Here is a 14,822-nt window from a genome sequence, read left to right as displayed (position 1 = left end):
TGTGAGAGACTGAGTGCTCTCTGGTCTGAGAACAGTTTTTGTTACAGCACAGCTCTTCCATTTTAAGTAAACAGGAGATATTTGTGTATTGAGGTCTTTTTATGGGCAGTCAGTAAAGTACTTTGCGAAACTGAGGCACAGCGGTGGACCTGCAACTCGGTGAGGAATCCAAACGTGTGAATCCAAAAGAAGGAATTAGGAGGTAGAAAAGGTGGAGAGGAAGTAAAAAAAGGAGAAATAAAAAAATGAAGGTTAGAGCAAGAGATCCTAACTGAAGCTTTGGCCTGTGTGAATAAAATACTTCATTGTTCTGCACAGAGTGCATCAGCTTATTGCTATGCCTGACACTTTAAACTGGACAAAGAGTTGAAAGTTTTCTGGCTCCATATCCATTAAGAATAACAAAATTATAACTCTACATTGTCGAGAAGGACGATAAACTAGGTTTTGTTTGTTTGTTCAGATGATATTCTTTTATCTCTTGATTAAGTTCTAGTTATTGGCTTGGCCAGTTTTACTTTCTTTTAGTTAGGGGGGATGTGAGGTGCAAAGGTGCTGCTCTGCTTTCCTAAGCATTACAAAGGTAATCATAGAAACATAATTTTAGGTTAGATGTTAAATAAGGGGTTGATTTACCCCTTCTGTTTCTGATGCAGTGAAAGGCAGATATATAGTATTACAAACAATTTGAATCGCACAAAACCTCTGAGGTGCTCGGTGAGGATGCAGGGGGAGTTTAACAGAAGTGGCAACTCCCTCTTACCACATAGCAACCTTCTGTTTGGAGCTTGGGCAGTGAGACACAGCAGGTCATAGCTACACTAGGAAAGGCCCTATCTGAGGTAATGCTCTTTCACTCAGCCCTGGGGAACACCCCTAAGATTAATGCACACTGTTGCTGCTCTGTCAGACCACCCACCCTCTTTTGGAGCCGTCACAGATGACCAATATGGTTTGTGATAGTAACTTTTACAGTGAAGCAGAGCAGTGATCCACTGATCTTACTTTCTTGAGTTCCTGGGGTTTTACAGGAGTGCTGAAACACTATTTGCTTTGCTCTTTCTGGGAACACAAACCATATCTCCTGAGTTACCTTGAAGTTCTATTAATATTTTGGGAAATTCCACCACACCTAACTCACAAAGTTTTCTGTATATGTTTTACCCTTGTAACCCGTTTCCTTTCCCCCCACCCAAGGAAGGGTGTGATCTAGTTCCATGACTTTAAAAGGCCCTTTCAAATCTGAGGGCTGTGTGCCTTCTGTGACATCAACAGGGGAAAAAGAAAAAAAAGGAAAAAAAAAAAAAAGCATGCAAACAATAGCCTTAGAGTAAATATGATCTCACTGTGATTAAACCACAGTACATCAAAATCAAAAAGCAGATGGAAAACCTAACCTCTTTCCCTCAGGCAAGCAATTAAAAACTTAATGAAAGGAGATTGGATGTTGAATGCTTAAGAATTGAAGGAGCAGAGCAGAAGGACAAAAAAAAAAAAAAAAAAGATGGAAAGAAAGAATCCTGAAACGTGTGTTTTGAGTTCTCAGTTTTCCGCTTTCTGGCATTTGTGAGCAGTCTTCTCCAGACAAAGTTTCCTTAAAAAAAAACTCCTGCTGAATTTAACCCTTCTCTATGCAGCTCTGGATAAACAATCACAATTTGATTGTCAAAAAACCATAGCTGTGTAGACATAGCACCTCAGTATTGTCACCAACTTCCTTCTGTCTGCTGTCTTCAGCTTTGGAAAGTATGATTTTTCTTTCTTTTTTTTTTTCCTTCAAATGTAGAACTTAGCTGAACTGTGATATGCTCTTCTCCCTCCAAGTCTCTCCAAAAATTCTCCATGGAAGGGAAAGCCACTTTTCTCTGTCACTTTAGTGTCACCATCCATGTGTCACCACACAGCGGCCACAATCTGTGATGCCTTGAGAGTCCAGCTCACTGAAGAAAAACAAGCTTGGGAACTCACATTTCCAGGCTCCCACCAGCCCTCAGCAGGCTGGCCGGGGGGACAGGCAGCAATCTGCCCGTGAATTAGACACCCTTCCAGGGGAGCAGGGTCTGGCTGCCCGATGAGGCTTCCCAGGCCTGGTCAGGGTCTTCTCCATACCACACGGTACTGGCCAAAAGTTAACATGCCTCCCCTTTTGGCAAGCTGACATTTTCTAGGGAAATGTACTCCTGGAGAAAGGAGAGGGAGAGCGTGGGGGTGCATTTTAACCAATTATAGTTACTATGCTTAGTCCTGGATTGAAATACAACTTTAACTGTGTTCTTGATCACAAGAGAGATTGGTTTCTGCAGTTTTTCGGCTGCAAATGAGATAAAGCAGTGTAAGCAGGGAGAGAGGGGAAAAAAAAAAAAAAAAGAAAGGATGTCTGCTTGTAAACTAGGCCCTTCTATAACAGTAAAAATTGGTTTATTACCCTTAGCATTTTAATTGGATGTAAAGTCCACAGGACAAGGGCATTCATGAGCCTACCTACTGCAAGCTGTACGTTAAACAGAGTGCACACTTGCAGTTGTTTTGTACTTAACCCTTTGGATCAAAAAAATTCCTTTGAAAGAAAAATCACTGGATTTTCATGATCTGCATTTTCCTCCCCCTGCCCTAAACTAAGCAGGTCATTCATTGCAGGGATTGAGATTTACTCCTAGCATCCTTCAGCATTTTCTAACATTTGTTGCCACCAAATGATTGACAGTATTGCTCCTGCTAAAAACTTCAACCGCGCTGTAAGTGAGGCCCTCTTAAGAAAGGGCCTCTGACGTGCTGATTGCATTCCTGTAGAGTAAATCCATTCTTACTACTCTTCCTTTTCCGGGCAGGCTAATCCATTCTAACTGTGAATCAAATGTTTTTAAAACAAATACAAAAATAGAAAGGCGAGAATGGCTCTCATCCCTACAGAGAAAAAAAAATATACAATTTTTGTCATGCTATACACTTCTGTTTCTAGGACTGCAAGCTATAGCTTTAGCAGTCCTGTTTCTTGTCAAACATAAGCTATGTCCAAATCTGCTGTGGAAAAACGAACTCCTTAAAATTAAGACAGTTTCCACTACTGTAATGTCTAGACCAAAAGGCAAAAGAAAAAGATTACTTGCCAAGAGCAGCCTGTGATAGACAGGCTGCAATATTTAAGGGCTGCACTCTTAGCTGCTATAAAGTGACTCAGCTTCACCGATACCAAGAGTGACAGCCATTTACAGGCTGCACCTCTCATTGCAGCTTTATTCAGCAGTAGCCCAACTTAACAAATATTGCTGCATACATGCCATAAACATTCTTTTGTGGTACAGTCCCAGAAGACTGTCTGATCAATCCTACTGAAGACCTAGCATGAAGCATCTTTCAGCAGAGTACTGTTCTAACAAGTAAATGTCCATTGCTTTTGTGGATGCTGAGAGAGCATGTATTAGGCAAAGAAGGATCTTCAAAAGTGACTTGCACATTTGTGATTCCAAAGGTCACTGAATGTGGCTCCTACAGAGGTGTGTGGACTTTAGTCTCTCAAGAAGTTCAGCTACTTGTCTCCATCGAGTGCAGCTAGAAACAGGAACAGTAGAAGGTAAGGGTTCTCCACCATTGCTGCAGCTAAGGCAGGCAGTTGTACATGATCCTCTTAAGTGCTTACATCACTTTAAAAAATGAAATTAAACTCTAGATCTTGGAGACAGGCGGGTTCCTAAATCCCATTCATACCAACATGAGTTAAGTACTTAAGTGTCTGTGATAAGCTAATCCAAAGAAAATAAGCAAAACAAAAGTGATTTTACCTAGGCCCCTAAGTCACCTAAGCCCATCTGTCCATCTGTTGTATGCAGAAGTCATTCCCATGCCCCTAACATCTTTGATAATAAAGATGTTAGTAATATGACAAAGAGGAAGCCCTATGATCCAGTCATGGTTTTCTACACTTTGTGTGCACAGAGACATAAGGCTGTTTGCTATTTCCAGATACTGAAGGAACATCCTCTTCTCCTGCACTTCTGTGCAAGAGCAGGACATAATGGCTTGCTTGAGGACTACCATGAGTGCAAGCTTTTTGCAAGGAGACAAATAAGCTTCTTCTCTCTTACCATTTCAAAAGTTGGACAAAGTAGCCAGTAGGCACACCGATGCCAGTAGTAGCACATGGAGATGTGTGTGACTCGGGAGAATTTCCTCATTCGAACTTTTACTTGGGTCATTACACGCGTCTGGCCTTGCTGCAATGACTCTGGTATTTGTCATAGAGTACAGGCAGTTCAACATTATAAACTTCTCCTGAGCCACCACACGTAGCAGTTCAATGTTCAGGGATAAGTTATCAGTGCAAGTATAATCTTTTCTAACCCTGCTTGTTGCTGTGCTTGAGATCATAAGATTCCAAAGGTGTGTTTGTATGTGATCTTACGAATTGCGATCCAACATTTAACGAGGTCTCACTAATGTTTCATAGGACTTCTCCAAAGGCTAGCCTGTATTCTACAAAATGGTGGTTATCGGTTTAGAAGAGTGCAGCACTCTGAAATGTACTTTAATTTTTCCTTTGCAGAAGATGTTTCCATAAAGTCTTACTATTACACAGTTCTCCTGCTCTCTGATCCCACAGGACTCCCTCTGATAGAGTCCTTTGATAGTATGGCACTGTTTGCAATGAGGATACAAACACTGGGTCAAGACACCTGAAGTCAAACTAATAGTTTAATGTGACTGCAACCTCGAGCAGAATCTTAAAAGCACAAGCAAAACCCCTAGATTAATATCCAATGCCTCTTCTACTATCTAGGGTCAAAGTGAATTGGAACTATCAAAAATATAAAGAAGACTGTTCATGTGGCAGTTCTGCTTCTCCACAGTATACTAGGAACAACTGGATTAGACTAACAGTTTCTTGGTGAAATGGACTTAGAGCTACATTACTCAGGAGCAGCTGTTAGCAAAAAAAAAAACATAGAAGTTTAGAAATCATGCAAAAACCTGTATGCTGTTAACTCAAATGCTTTGTGATGGCTCCTCTCCTTCCTCTGAAAAAAGTCCCGTAACATCCCTAATCCTCAGCACCTCCATCTGTAAAACAGAATTAACATCACTTTGCTGTACTATGAAGTCTTTGGGAGGGCAAACAAATTCTACTGTGAGAGTTTATCAAATACCCTGAGGTATTGAGGCAAATACCTTGATTAAGTATACAAATATATACTTAAGCCAAAATTGGAGGCTTATTAGCAGTACATAAGTCTATGGCGGGGGGGGGGGGCACACAGATGCCACAGTGTGGAGGACTGAGAATCTGAAAACGACAGTGGCCCTCCAAGCTTCGGGAAGGAGCCATTACTATTGCTACATCTCACTACTGCTGCTGCTAAATGCCATGAGGCCTGACCCTACTAAAGTTCTGTCATCTCCTTCTGTACATGCACAGAGGAGAGAAAAATCATGAAACTTTCATTGCAAATTCATGACGGTAACAGAGACAGCACAAACTTCGACAGTTTTTCCTTTTGTTGGCTTGTTCCTCTCGTATTACCTTTTATAAGGTTTTACGGTTCCTATTGACTGTCACCCTGTGATTGCTGAGATAAAATAAATAAATAAATAAATAAGGAAAACAAAGAGGAGTGTGAGGAATAAATGAAACTCAGAGGATTTGGTTAGTAAAGTACAGGCAGTTCTTTTCCCTTTACATGGCCTGACATTCAAAGTCCTTCATTGCCAGGGTTACAAGCAGCTTTTCACAAGCATTTCTGGTTGGGAATATAGTATTTCTTCCCAGTGACACTATTTTGTTTGTCTTGGCATGCAGACATTGTAATCAAGTCTATATATTACAGGACTGTGCCTTAGCACAAATGGCAGGCATTCCAAACCCTATTTACTTAGGTTTCTTGCTTGCCCAACAAATTATCTAAAAATAGATAATCAAGACCTCATACTTTACATCTACGTCATTCCTTTTGGCTTAAACGAGGTAAAGAATGTAGTTTTCCTCTCCTTTTTCACTAACTGTTTGGATCTTTTCGTAAACAGATAAGTCCTCCTTTCTCCTTCCCTTCTTTTTTTGTCTTGCTTGTGAACAGCCAACAAGCCCCAAAAGCCTTGTTATGATAATGTCTTCTTTTTGCTTCTGTCACACTTTTATTGCCTGAGATAAGGGCATTGGAATTGCTGGCCAGATAGATCCTCTCCCATCCATGTTCTTCTTTGATCATGGTAACCCACTGGTATTTCTTTTCCTACACAGTAGATTTTAGTTGTAACTGCTTCATCCTTGGCATCACAGTCTGGGTTTGGTTTCAGAAAGGGTTGATCCTACCTTCTGGATTACAACATCCTGTGAGAACTTGATGAGATGCAGTCTTGTGGTACTCGAAGATTTCACGCAAGAGGATGCTGTTGCCAAATGAAGAACTGGGGTATTGCCATAATACAACCGCATCCTACAGGAATTAGTTTCTCAAAGTAGCTTTTAGACAAGTAGGACTAAGAAATGCTCACAACCAACATATAAGTATTTGTTATGCTTAACATTTCCTTTGGCTCAGTAACATTAACTTTTGTATTCTCCAATATTTAATTAGTACATGAACGGTAGAACAGGAGGTCAACTTGGGGTCAAATTTCTCTTTGTTTTAAACAGTCACATCTTCACTAAATTGCACATGGTGTGCAAAAGATTGACAGAGGTGTAGAGACATATATAAGGTAAAATTCTGAACTTGCTGAAACGCACAGGGATTTTCCCAGGGGCTTTGAGAGAATTCAGACTTGAGTATTACATTGGAAGAATGTTTAAAGAGTGGGATGGACAATAAAAGAAACTGAAGTGGAAGAAGAGAGGGAACAAGTTTTCAAAATGCTTATGAGTGTGTGGGGGGGGGGGGGCAGACAGAGTATCAGAAGGGACTTCTACAGTAGAAATTACTTTGAGTTTAGTCACCCTGAAAGTGAAGCCATGAGTGATGGAGAGGCATACTCAGGGCCTCACACAAGAGTCAGTTCCTGTTCTATTCAGCTATTAATAGTCTAACTAAACTATAATAAGCATCTCAATCATTTCTTTAAATGAGACCTTATCTTATGGACTATGACAATGAAAGTAAAGAATGACAGGCCCCAATATAACACCAGCAGCGGTTAAATCAACCCAACTCTGCACCTGGAAGCTAAACCACCTCTGAAGTGATGGTGTGTCCCCACGCAGGCCATGAGCATGTTCTGTTCCTTCATTTTCTGTAATACAATAAAAACTATAGGACTTTTGTTTTCCTACAGAAAAATTAAAGAAGTAAAGAAAATATAGAAACAAAATAAAAGAGACTGACTAAGCAGGTATATTCTTTATATGTTACTCCACAGATAAGAAATAGATATAAGGATGTTTGTCCTAGTTAAACACTGTAAGTAGCTACTTCACATTTCCCAACAAAAGTAAATACTCTAGTCTGACAAGAAGGTTTTTGAGGCCAAAACCCTCAGACTTCTCTTTTTTTTTTTTAATGTCTTGCTCATTCTTTGTCTAGCTTTCTCTGTCTAGAATTACATAATTACAAACCCAAACTCATTCTAACCAGACAGGGCAAAGGAAACATTAGAGAGCAGGGAAAACTTCCCCCTTTTGAGCCACCTCATCGGTCCCTGTTCTTGCAGCTCCACCAGGTTACGCCTGAAGCATGATCTCCTCACAGCAGAGGAAACGTGGACAGTGACAAGAATCATTTAGGTTGGAAAAAACCAAGTCAGGAAGCTGTATAACTAACTATGCAGAACCATTATTTTGCCACTGGGATACAAGTCCATGGACAGCTGGAAAGAGTTCATGAGCTCTGGACTAACAGTGACACTGCACCCCAAGTACCTGACGTTTCCTAGCAAGAGGCACAGCTTTTCTAAGCAGGTATAAAGCCTACCTGAACTGATTTGAGGGGAAGTAGAAAGGGACAGGAGATGAATTTGATTTCAGACTTTGAATCAGTCAGTTGTTTGAAATAGAAATAAAAAAAAAAAGCCATCAGAGCCAGATCAACATTTTCAGAGTCACAGAGTATTTTTATCTTACACAATTCCTTTTTCCTGGTTATTCTTAACCACCATGAGTTGGAGAAGCTGGCAGCAGCTTCAAAAACTTAACTCTGAACTTTCCTAAAGTTTGGGTATGAGAGACCCTGAAAGCTTGGGCTGAGCTCAGAGATACATGGAAAAGTATGAAAATCTGTATATATTTGCCTAGGTATCACTTGCATATCTCATTCTGCCCAGATTAGAGGCCTTATACGATGTTATAGCATCAGCACTCTTTTTCACTACACTGCCTAAATTCAGTAAGCGGGACTTCACTTCCAAAGCAAGCTAGTCTCCAAGTAAGCATACAACGTGTGACATTTCCAAATCACCTTTTTATTGATTCTGAAGTTATTTTTGGCGTATATTCCTTCTCTCTTCCCCCCCCCCCCGAGTCATACACGATTACAGTATGTTTGTAGAGTAATCTAATGCCCCGTGGGCAACTGATTACCCTGCCCAGACATTTGTAAGTAGAGTAATATTAGGATGAAAGCTTCTATATTTGTGTCTTTCAAAAAAAAAAATCAAAACCAAACAACATTCTCATAAAAGGTGAAGTGAAATCACTTATTTAGCACGGAAAAGGGGGATAGGCAACATTTTTTTTTTTTTAAATATACGGTCGTATTTTTTTTTTTCCCCCTCACTTGTGACCCACCAAGCAGACGGCCCCGATAAGAAGACATTGCCAAAGAGCTGGAAAACGGCTGAACGACACCGCGGTAGGAGAAGCAGCGACACCCGTCCCAAACTGGTGCCGGGCATCTCGCACAAACCCGCCTTTCCCAGGATAACCGAGCTCCCGCACCGCCGCCAGCCACCGGCCGGGCACCCGCAGCGCCGGGGGACTGGGGGGCAGAAAAGCCCCTCTCTATCCCCACGGCGAGCAACCCGGGGGCTCTCCTCCCGCTTCCCCCCCAACTTCGCTGCCCCCTCGTTCTCCGCCCCCCCCGGGCCAACGGCTGTACCCCGCTTGCCCTAAGGGCTGCCAGGGGAAGCCCCGGGCAGGGCGCCGCACGCCTGCTGGCAGCGAGGGCCGCCGGGGGAAGGCGCTTCACAAGCCCTTGAGGCTTTGAACCCCGGCCCCGGCTCACCTTGTACTTCATGGCTGCGGAGCGCTGAGTGCGGGATAGCGCGCGGCCGCTGCACCTACACCTCCTCCCGCCGCATCGCCGCCTCTCCGCGCCCCGCCGCCCGGCCCCGCCGCCAGGCTACCTCGTTCGTTTGCATAGCGCCCCTCCCATTGGCCACCCTCCGGGAGAAGGCGGAGCTTCCACGGCCCCACCCCGCCCTCCCAGGCTGGTGGCGCCGCGCGCAGGGGCCGTTAGGGCAGGGCGGGGGTGGGTTGGGGCGAGGTGTTCCGCCGGTGCCGTGCGGCGGGAGAGAGAGCCCCGCACAGCGCGAGGGCTGCCCGCCCTGCTTCCTGTAACCGGTCACCTCGAGTTCTCCGCACGAAACGGACACTCGGAACAAAAGGCCGCCCGACTGCTGCCTCCTGGACTGGGACGGGGGGAGTTTCTGGGCCTGTCAAGCTTCGAAGCGCCCAGGCTATCGGCGAAAGCAGGCCTGGGAAGTGTGGCTCTCAAGTGACAAAAATGGCGTGGCACCAAAAAACGCCCCTCGCAGCCTGGCCTGGCCTGCAGAGTTGGGGCTTGCCCCGCCAGCCAGGTTGCGCAGAGTCCCATGCGTGCTGCCCAGTTCGCCTGGTGCTGCGGAACCCCCTCCCTCCATCCCTTCTGCTGTCATCTCCTGTTCCTTGTGCAGCTTTTGGAGGGGTTGAGCGCTTTGTGGTGCTCCGTTCCTGTCTTGGTGATCAATTTTTGTTCTCGCTTGTCCCGAAAAGGTGATCTTTTAACCACTGCCTTTTGAATCGAAACGCCAAGTGTTCATTTTGCCTGGGAAAGCTTGCTATTTAAACACCGATCAGACACCGGAGGTCAAGTCAGCTTTAATGATCTGGAGATGTCCATTATAAAGAGTGACCATGGCAAATAAGGATTATTTGGAGGAGAGTGATCATTAACTCTGGTATCTTGGGGGCAGGAAAGAGCGGGGAAAATAAATGTGCAGTGATCTTCCGTACTTTTTAAGTCAGACCACTTAATCAGGCATGATTAATATGGTGCACATAATAGGAATCTCTGTGTATGGGATATACTCCAGCTTGTTTAGATGAACAGGAAATAAATTCTCTCCTTTTTGCCTGAGTTGGATCTTACCCAACATTTCTAGGTCACAGATGGACTCAAGACTATTTCCAGTGGCCTAAGGGAAAGCAGCAAAGAATAATCTTGTACTACCAGATTACAAACATAACTTCATTCCATAGTTCAGTGATATCCTTAAATTCGCATGTAACTAATCCCCTAGAGAGGGATCCTATTGCTAAAATGGCCTCACGGATTCTAAAGAATGTCATACTTTTATCTGCGATCTCCTCTGTTCTCTAGTTCCAGCATAAAAGATGTGTTTGTACTATACAAATTTGCTAAACGAATGCAAAAATAGGAGGTTTTTTTTTTCTGTACCATTTTGTTGACTGCACATGTTCATCGGTATGAGTCCCTATCAGTGCAAAAGATGTCTCAGTTATTAGTGAGAAAAGTGAACTTCTGCTTTCTGCAGTGCAGAGCATGCCACCATGACTGGGCTCCGTATGCAGTGCTATAGCTTCACTGGCTACAACCCCTCATAGGGGTTTTTCTCTGGGGTTTTCTTTGATTTTTGCTGTTGGTGTTGTGTCTTCTGATTTTCCAAGAAGATACTTGAAACAGATAATATTTAATATGCACTGAGTTTGGGGCAGCGTTATTTTAAGTGTAGCATTGAAATAAATTTGAGTAGTTTTAAGAGCATAAAGCTCATTTGTATGCTGTGTCCTTGGACACTTTATTTAAGAAAATAATTCTTCCAGTGATTATGCATAACCAGCTTAAGTACTGGGAGAGTGCAGATCTCTTCAGAGTGTTTTGTAACTGTGGAGTTTGACCTTTGATTTTCTTTTTGTATGTTTTTGCCCTTCATACTCCAAGGATAAAAATTTCTCCTGGGAGAAGAAAATTTCTGCTAAGTACAGAGGATGCAGTGGCTAAGGTGTTAGCATGGTTTTGGACTAGCATCCAAATCCCATTCCCTGAATAAGCTGTGTATAATCTCTTTATGTAGCACCATTGTCATAAGATAAACACATTAAAGATTGTAAAACCACATTAATAAGAACCGGATAAGTATCAGAGACAAAAATAAGAAAAGTAGAATCATATTTCTGACTTCATCTAATTTTAAATGCAGAGTGCATCTGGTTTCTGGTCATCCCACCAATACTGATACTTTTCATGTAGTTGGTGTTTTTCCTTTTTCAGAATGCTTTACCATCACATTATGAAACCTAAGCACATCTGAGAAGCTGTGCCTTCTGCTTTTGTTTTAGCTTGTATTACTTTTAATGTACGTAAAGTGTCCCTGACTGATCTTAATATAAGGTAACAGATGTGTTAATAGAAAATTCTAGTTGAGTTGTTCCCTTGTATATATTGTTTTGCCTTCATCGCTCTCCATAACTTATATTAAAAACTTTTAATTAGATGCCACTGGAATGACACTTTAGGCACGAAAACAGAAAGTCTATCGGTGTTGATAGCTATACTTTACGATTCTGAATAAGCAGATCCAAGAGCTGGTATTTTACAGGGAGAAAAAGAGATTGCTATCGCACATCACTTTCTCGGTGAAGTCCCACTGCTCATTCTATTCATGCACCCTCCCTCCCCACTTCTCACCTACTCCATTTACCGTCTTAGGTTTTCTTTGCATTTGGAGGGCGTTTTTAATTTTCCCGGAGGTGAAATACTCCTGCTAAGTGCAACACTTCTAGCAGAGCTAGCAGCGTAGCGGAGCTCCCCGATCTATCACGAGTATCAGGAATTAGATATACCTTGAAAGAGAGATTTGGAAATATGATCCTCTAACCTTCATGCATTACTGTAAGAAGTCAAGATTGCGGCAAGCACACATTTGTGGTTGGTGCAAGCGCTTTGCTTTTCTTGATGACCTTGTCAACTGCTGTGCCTTTACTGTGTAATATTGTATTTCAGATGTAGGCTAGGGAAGTTTGGAGCTGGTTGCCCTGGATAATCAGCTCAATTATACAATGGAACATGCTGATGAGGAAGCCAAGACCTGGTGTTACTGATGTCTGTGTTGTAGAGGCAACTTGAGCTATATTGCCAGGATTTATAACTACAGGGCTCCATTGAAGTTCTCAGGAGGGTAATTCATGTAATGTGTCTTTTTGCTTCACAGCACAGCAATGGCTTGATTCACCACCTCATATTTTACGCTGCTGCAATTCTAACAGAGTAGCAAATGGGTTCTGTGACTTCGTCTTGTGCCTGCATCAATGGCTTTTGTTTGTTTCTTTGCTTTTGCCGAGGGCAATTAATATTGCTCACTGCTCATTTGGGCAAACTACTGCTTGTCTCCTACTCTCATACACCGTCCTGGTGAGCTTATCGCTTGCTTTATTTTTCGCGGCACCACTAGTCTGTGTCCTCACAGTGCCCTCCTGATTGCCAGTTGGGGTTCTGGGGTATCTGGGGGACGGCAGCAGGTGAAATGGTAGGGCAGTCAAAGGGACTGCTTGTCAGCCAGGCTCTGCGGCTCGCCTGCCACGACCCTCGGCGCACAACGTGAGAGAGAGCTGTCAGCCGAGTTAGGAAGGGAATACTCGTTGAAGCAAATCAGCCAGCTATCGCCTTGTGACAATTGATAGGAGAAGAACACGAGACAGATATCCTGCTCTGAAAGGTTACTCAAACAAAAATCCCTTGTTCCTGTCTCCCCGTGACACAACCTGAGAAATGAGAGACACAGCAGAGTGTCTCACTCACAGCTGAGAGAGTCTTTTCAGGAAGGGTCTGTGAGCTCTGTGTTTAGGAAACACTGAGCTATTTTTTTTTTTTTTCTCCTACACAAAGCCCTAACTATTCTTTGGGTGATGTGCAGCATTGGTATCACTTCTTGCTGTGATACTTGGCCAGGGGATTGGGCTTAAAATTAATTTAGGTATAGTGCCACTGCGCTTTACAAGCAAAGGAGTCATGGTAATTAGCCTTGGTCCTGCTGCCTCTATAACACTACACGGAGTGGTTCAGTGGCTATGCAGTGGATGGAATTTCTTCAGGATAGAATGGTTTTATACACACTCAGAGTGGTGGAATTTGCTTACTTGGACAAATCTGTTAAAAAAGATGAAATGCTGCTGTTTCCTGAAAAGAACGTTAACAAAAATTCACCACTGACGTGGGCAGGCTTCTGTGTCTGTCTGAGCGGAAAGGCCCCCTCTCCCACCTCACTAGGAGATAATGAAAAAAAGATTTCATTCTCACCCAAAGAAGGGAATATTTTGCATTTCAGCAAACCAAAACAAAGTCTGCTCTGTTTTTTTTTTACCAGTAATAGAAATCTTTTCAAGCAAGCGGTCTCTTCAGTAACAGAAGTCTGTCCTGGCAGACAGAGGGGAGGGTAGTGATCACTGTAGTGGTCAGGTTTAAATGCAAGGGTCAAATTGTGAGAATAAAAGTTGTTAACAGAAGTATCTTTTAAAATTTGACTGTCCTCTGCTATTCTACCCAAAATGCTTTTTAACCACAGAGCTAGTTCTCTTGCTCTAGAATTCTACATTTCCTTTAGTCTATATGAACTAATCTTACAGGCATCCCACCTCTTTTCATGATAAAGCACAAAAGCTGTTCCCATTCTCAAGAAGGGCATTTTATGCAGTGTTTCTTCAGGAATTGCTCATTTAACTTTGTAAGTCAACCATCAAGGCCCTGTTTAGTCACTTTCCTTCAAATAAAGGGAATAAATGCAGCTCCCTCTGTCCTCTCTGTTTTGCTCCAAATGCCAGCCAGAAAGAAACTTTCTGGTGTCCTCCCACCCAAAAGGTTTTGAAAGTGAATCTGGCCTTTGTTAGCTTGAGAAATCATGGAAGGCAGTTGGAATTCAGATATTCTGGCACTGGCGATCACTAAGCCACCAGGCTGACACAATGAATATAAGCTGAAAAGTCTCTTCCATTTAAAAAAAAAAAAAGAAGGAAAAAAATACAGCTACAATTTTAACTTGTTATGAGAAGCAGGCAGTCACCTTCTCAGAGGAGAATGAACATGGGAAAGAGAAACAGTGGGATCACTATTAAAGAGCATGAGGGACCCATCTTACCCTGGAGAAAGGAAAGGAGAGAATGTAGAATTGAAAGGAAGTAATGAAATGTAGAATCAAAGTGAAGTAGAATCGAAATATCTCTGGTCCAGTGCTGAGCGCAAACTACATAGGAGGATGAAAAAGAATAGCCCTTCCAGGCCCTTGCAGCACAGCTGCCCCAGCCGTCCGGTTGGTGTAGAGCATGAGGGTCAGGGAGACTTCATGTTCTCAGCAGCGTTGGTAGGAATTTGTGGAAGGCAGCAGCAATCGTAGCTGAGCTGCTATGCACACTTTGCAAAGCTGAGGCAAGTAAGAGCTCTGCAAACCTTGATATTTGCACTGGTGCAGATAACACTGGTGCATTGGATAGGAGAGATGGCGGAAGCCGGTGACTTCAAGATGTGTGCAGACTGGGTCCCCAGTGCTTGCCTGCCCAGGAACTGGTGGAGTTGGGAGGGCAAGAGGAATGTAAGGTATGTGGGGAAGACTGGAGAGGGGAAAGAATGTCAGGATGGAGCACACAGTGGCCTATTCCTTCCAGAGATACTGTCAAAGGCTTATTCATTTCC

General features: G+C 43.0%; 1 protein-coding gene across 2 annotated transcripts in view; it reads right to left on the bottom strand.

The window, feature by feature from the left end:
• NEDD9 (neural precursor cell expressed, developmentally down-regulated 9) overlaps nucleotides 1-14,822 on the bottom strand; it is a 74,354-nt gene that overhangs the window by 30,630 nt on the left and 28,902 nt on the right. Inside the window, exon 1 of one of the 2 annotated variants that reach the window (XM_086740221.1) lies at nucleotides 9,144-9,208. The exons of the other annotated variant lie outside the window; for it this stretch is intronic. Coding sequence (XP_086596347.1) covers nucleotides 9,144-9,155 — 12 coding nt within the window. The 5' untranslated portion in view covers nucleotides 9,156-9,208. Of the gene's footprint in view, nucleotides 1-9,143; nucleotides 9,209-14,822 lie in introns of those variants that run through there. 2 annotated transcript variants of the gene reach the window in all.

Source organism: Chlamydotis macqueenii, chromosome 2 (assembly GCF_036417535.1).
Source record: "Chlamydotis macqueenii isolate bChlMac1 chromosome 2, bChlMac1.mat, whole genome shotgun sequence".
NCBI lineage: Eukaryota > Metazoa > Chordata > Aves > Otidiformes > Otididae > Chlamydotis > Chlamydotis macqueenii.
This window is presented reverse-complemented; position numbering and strand designations above follow the sequence as displayed.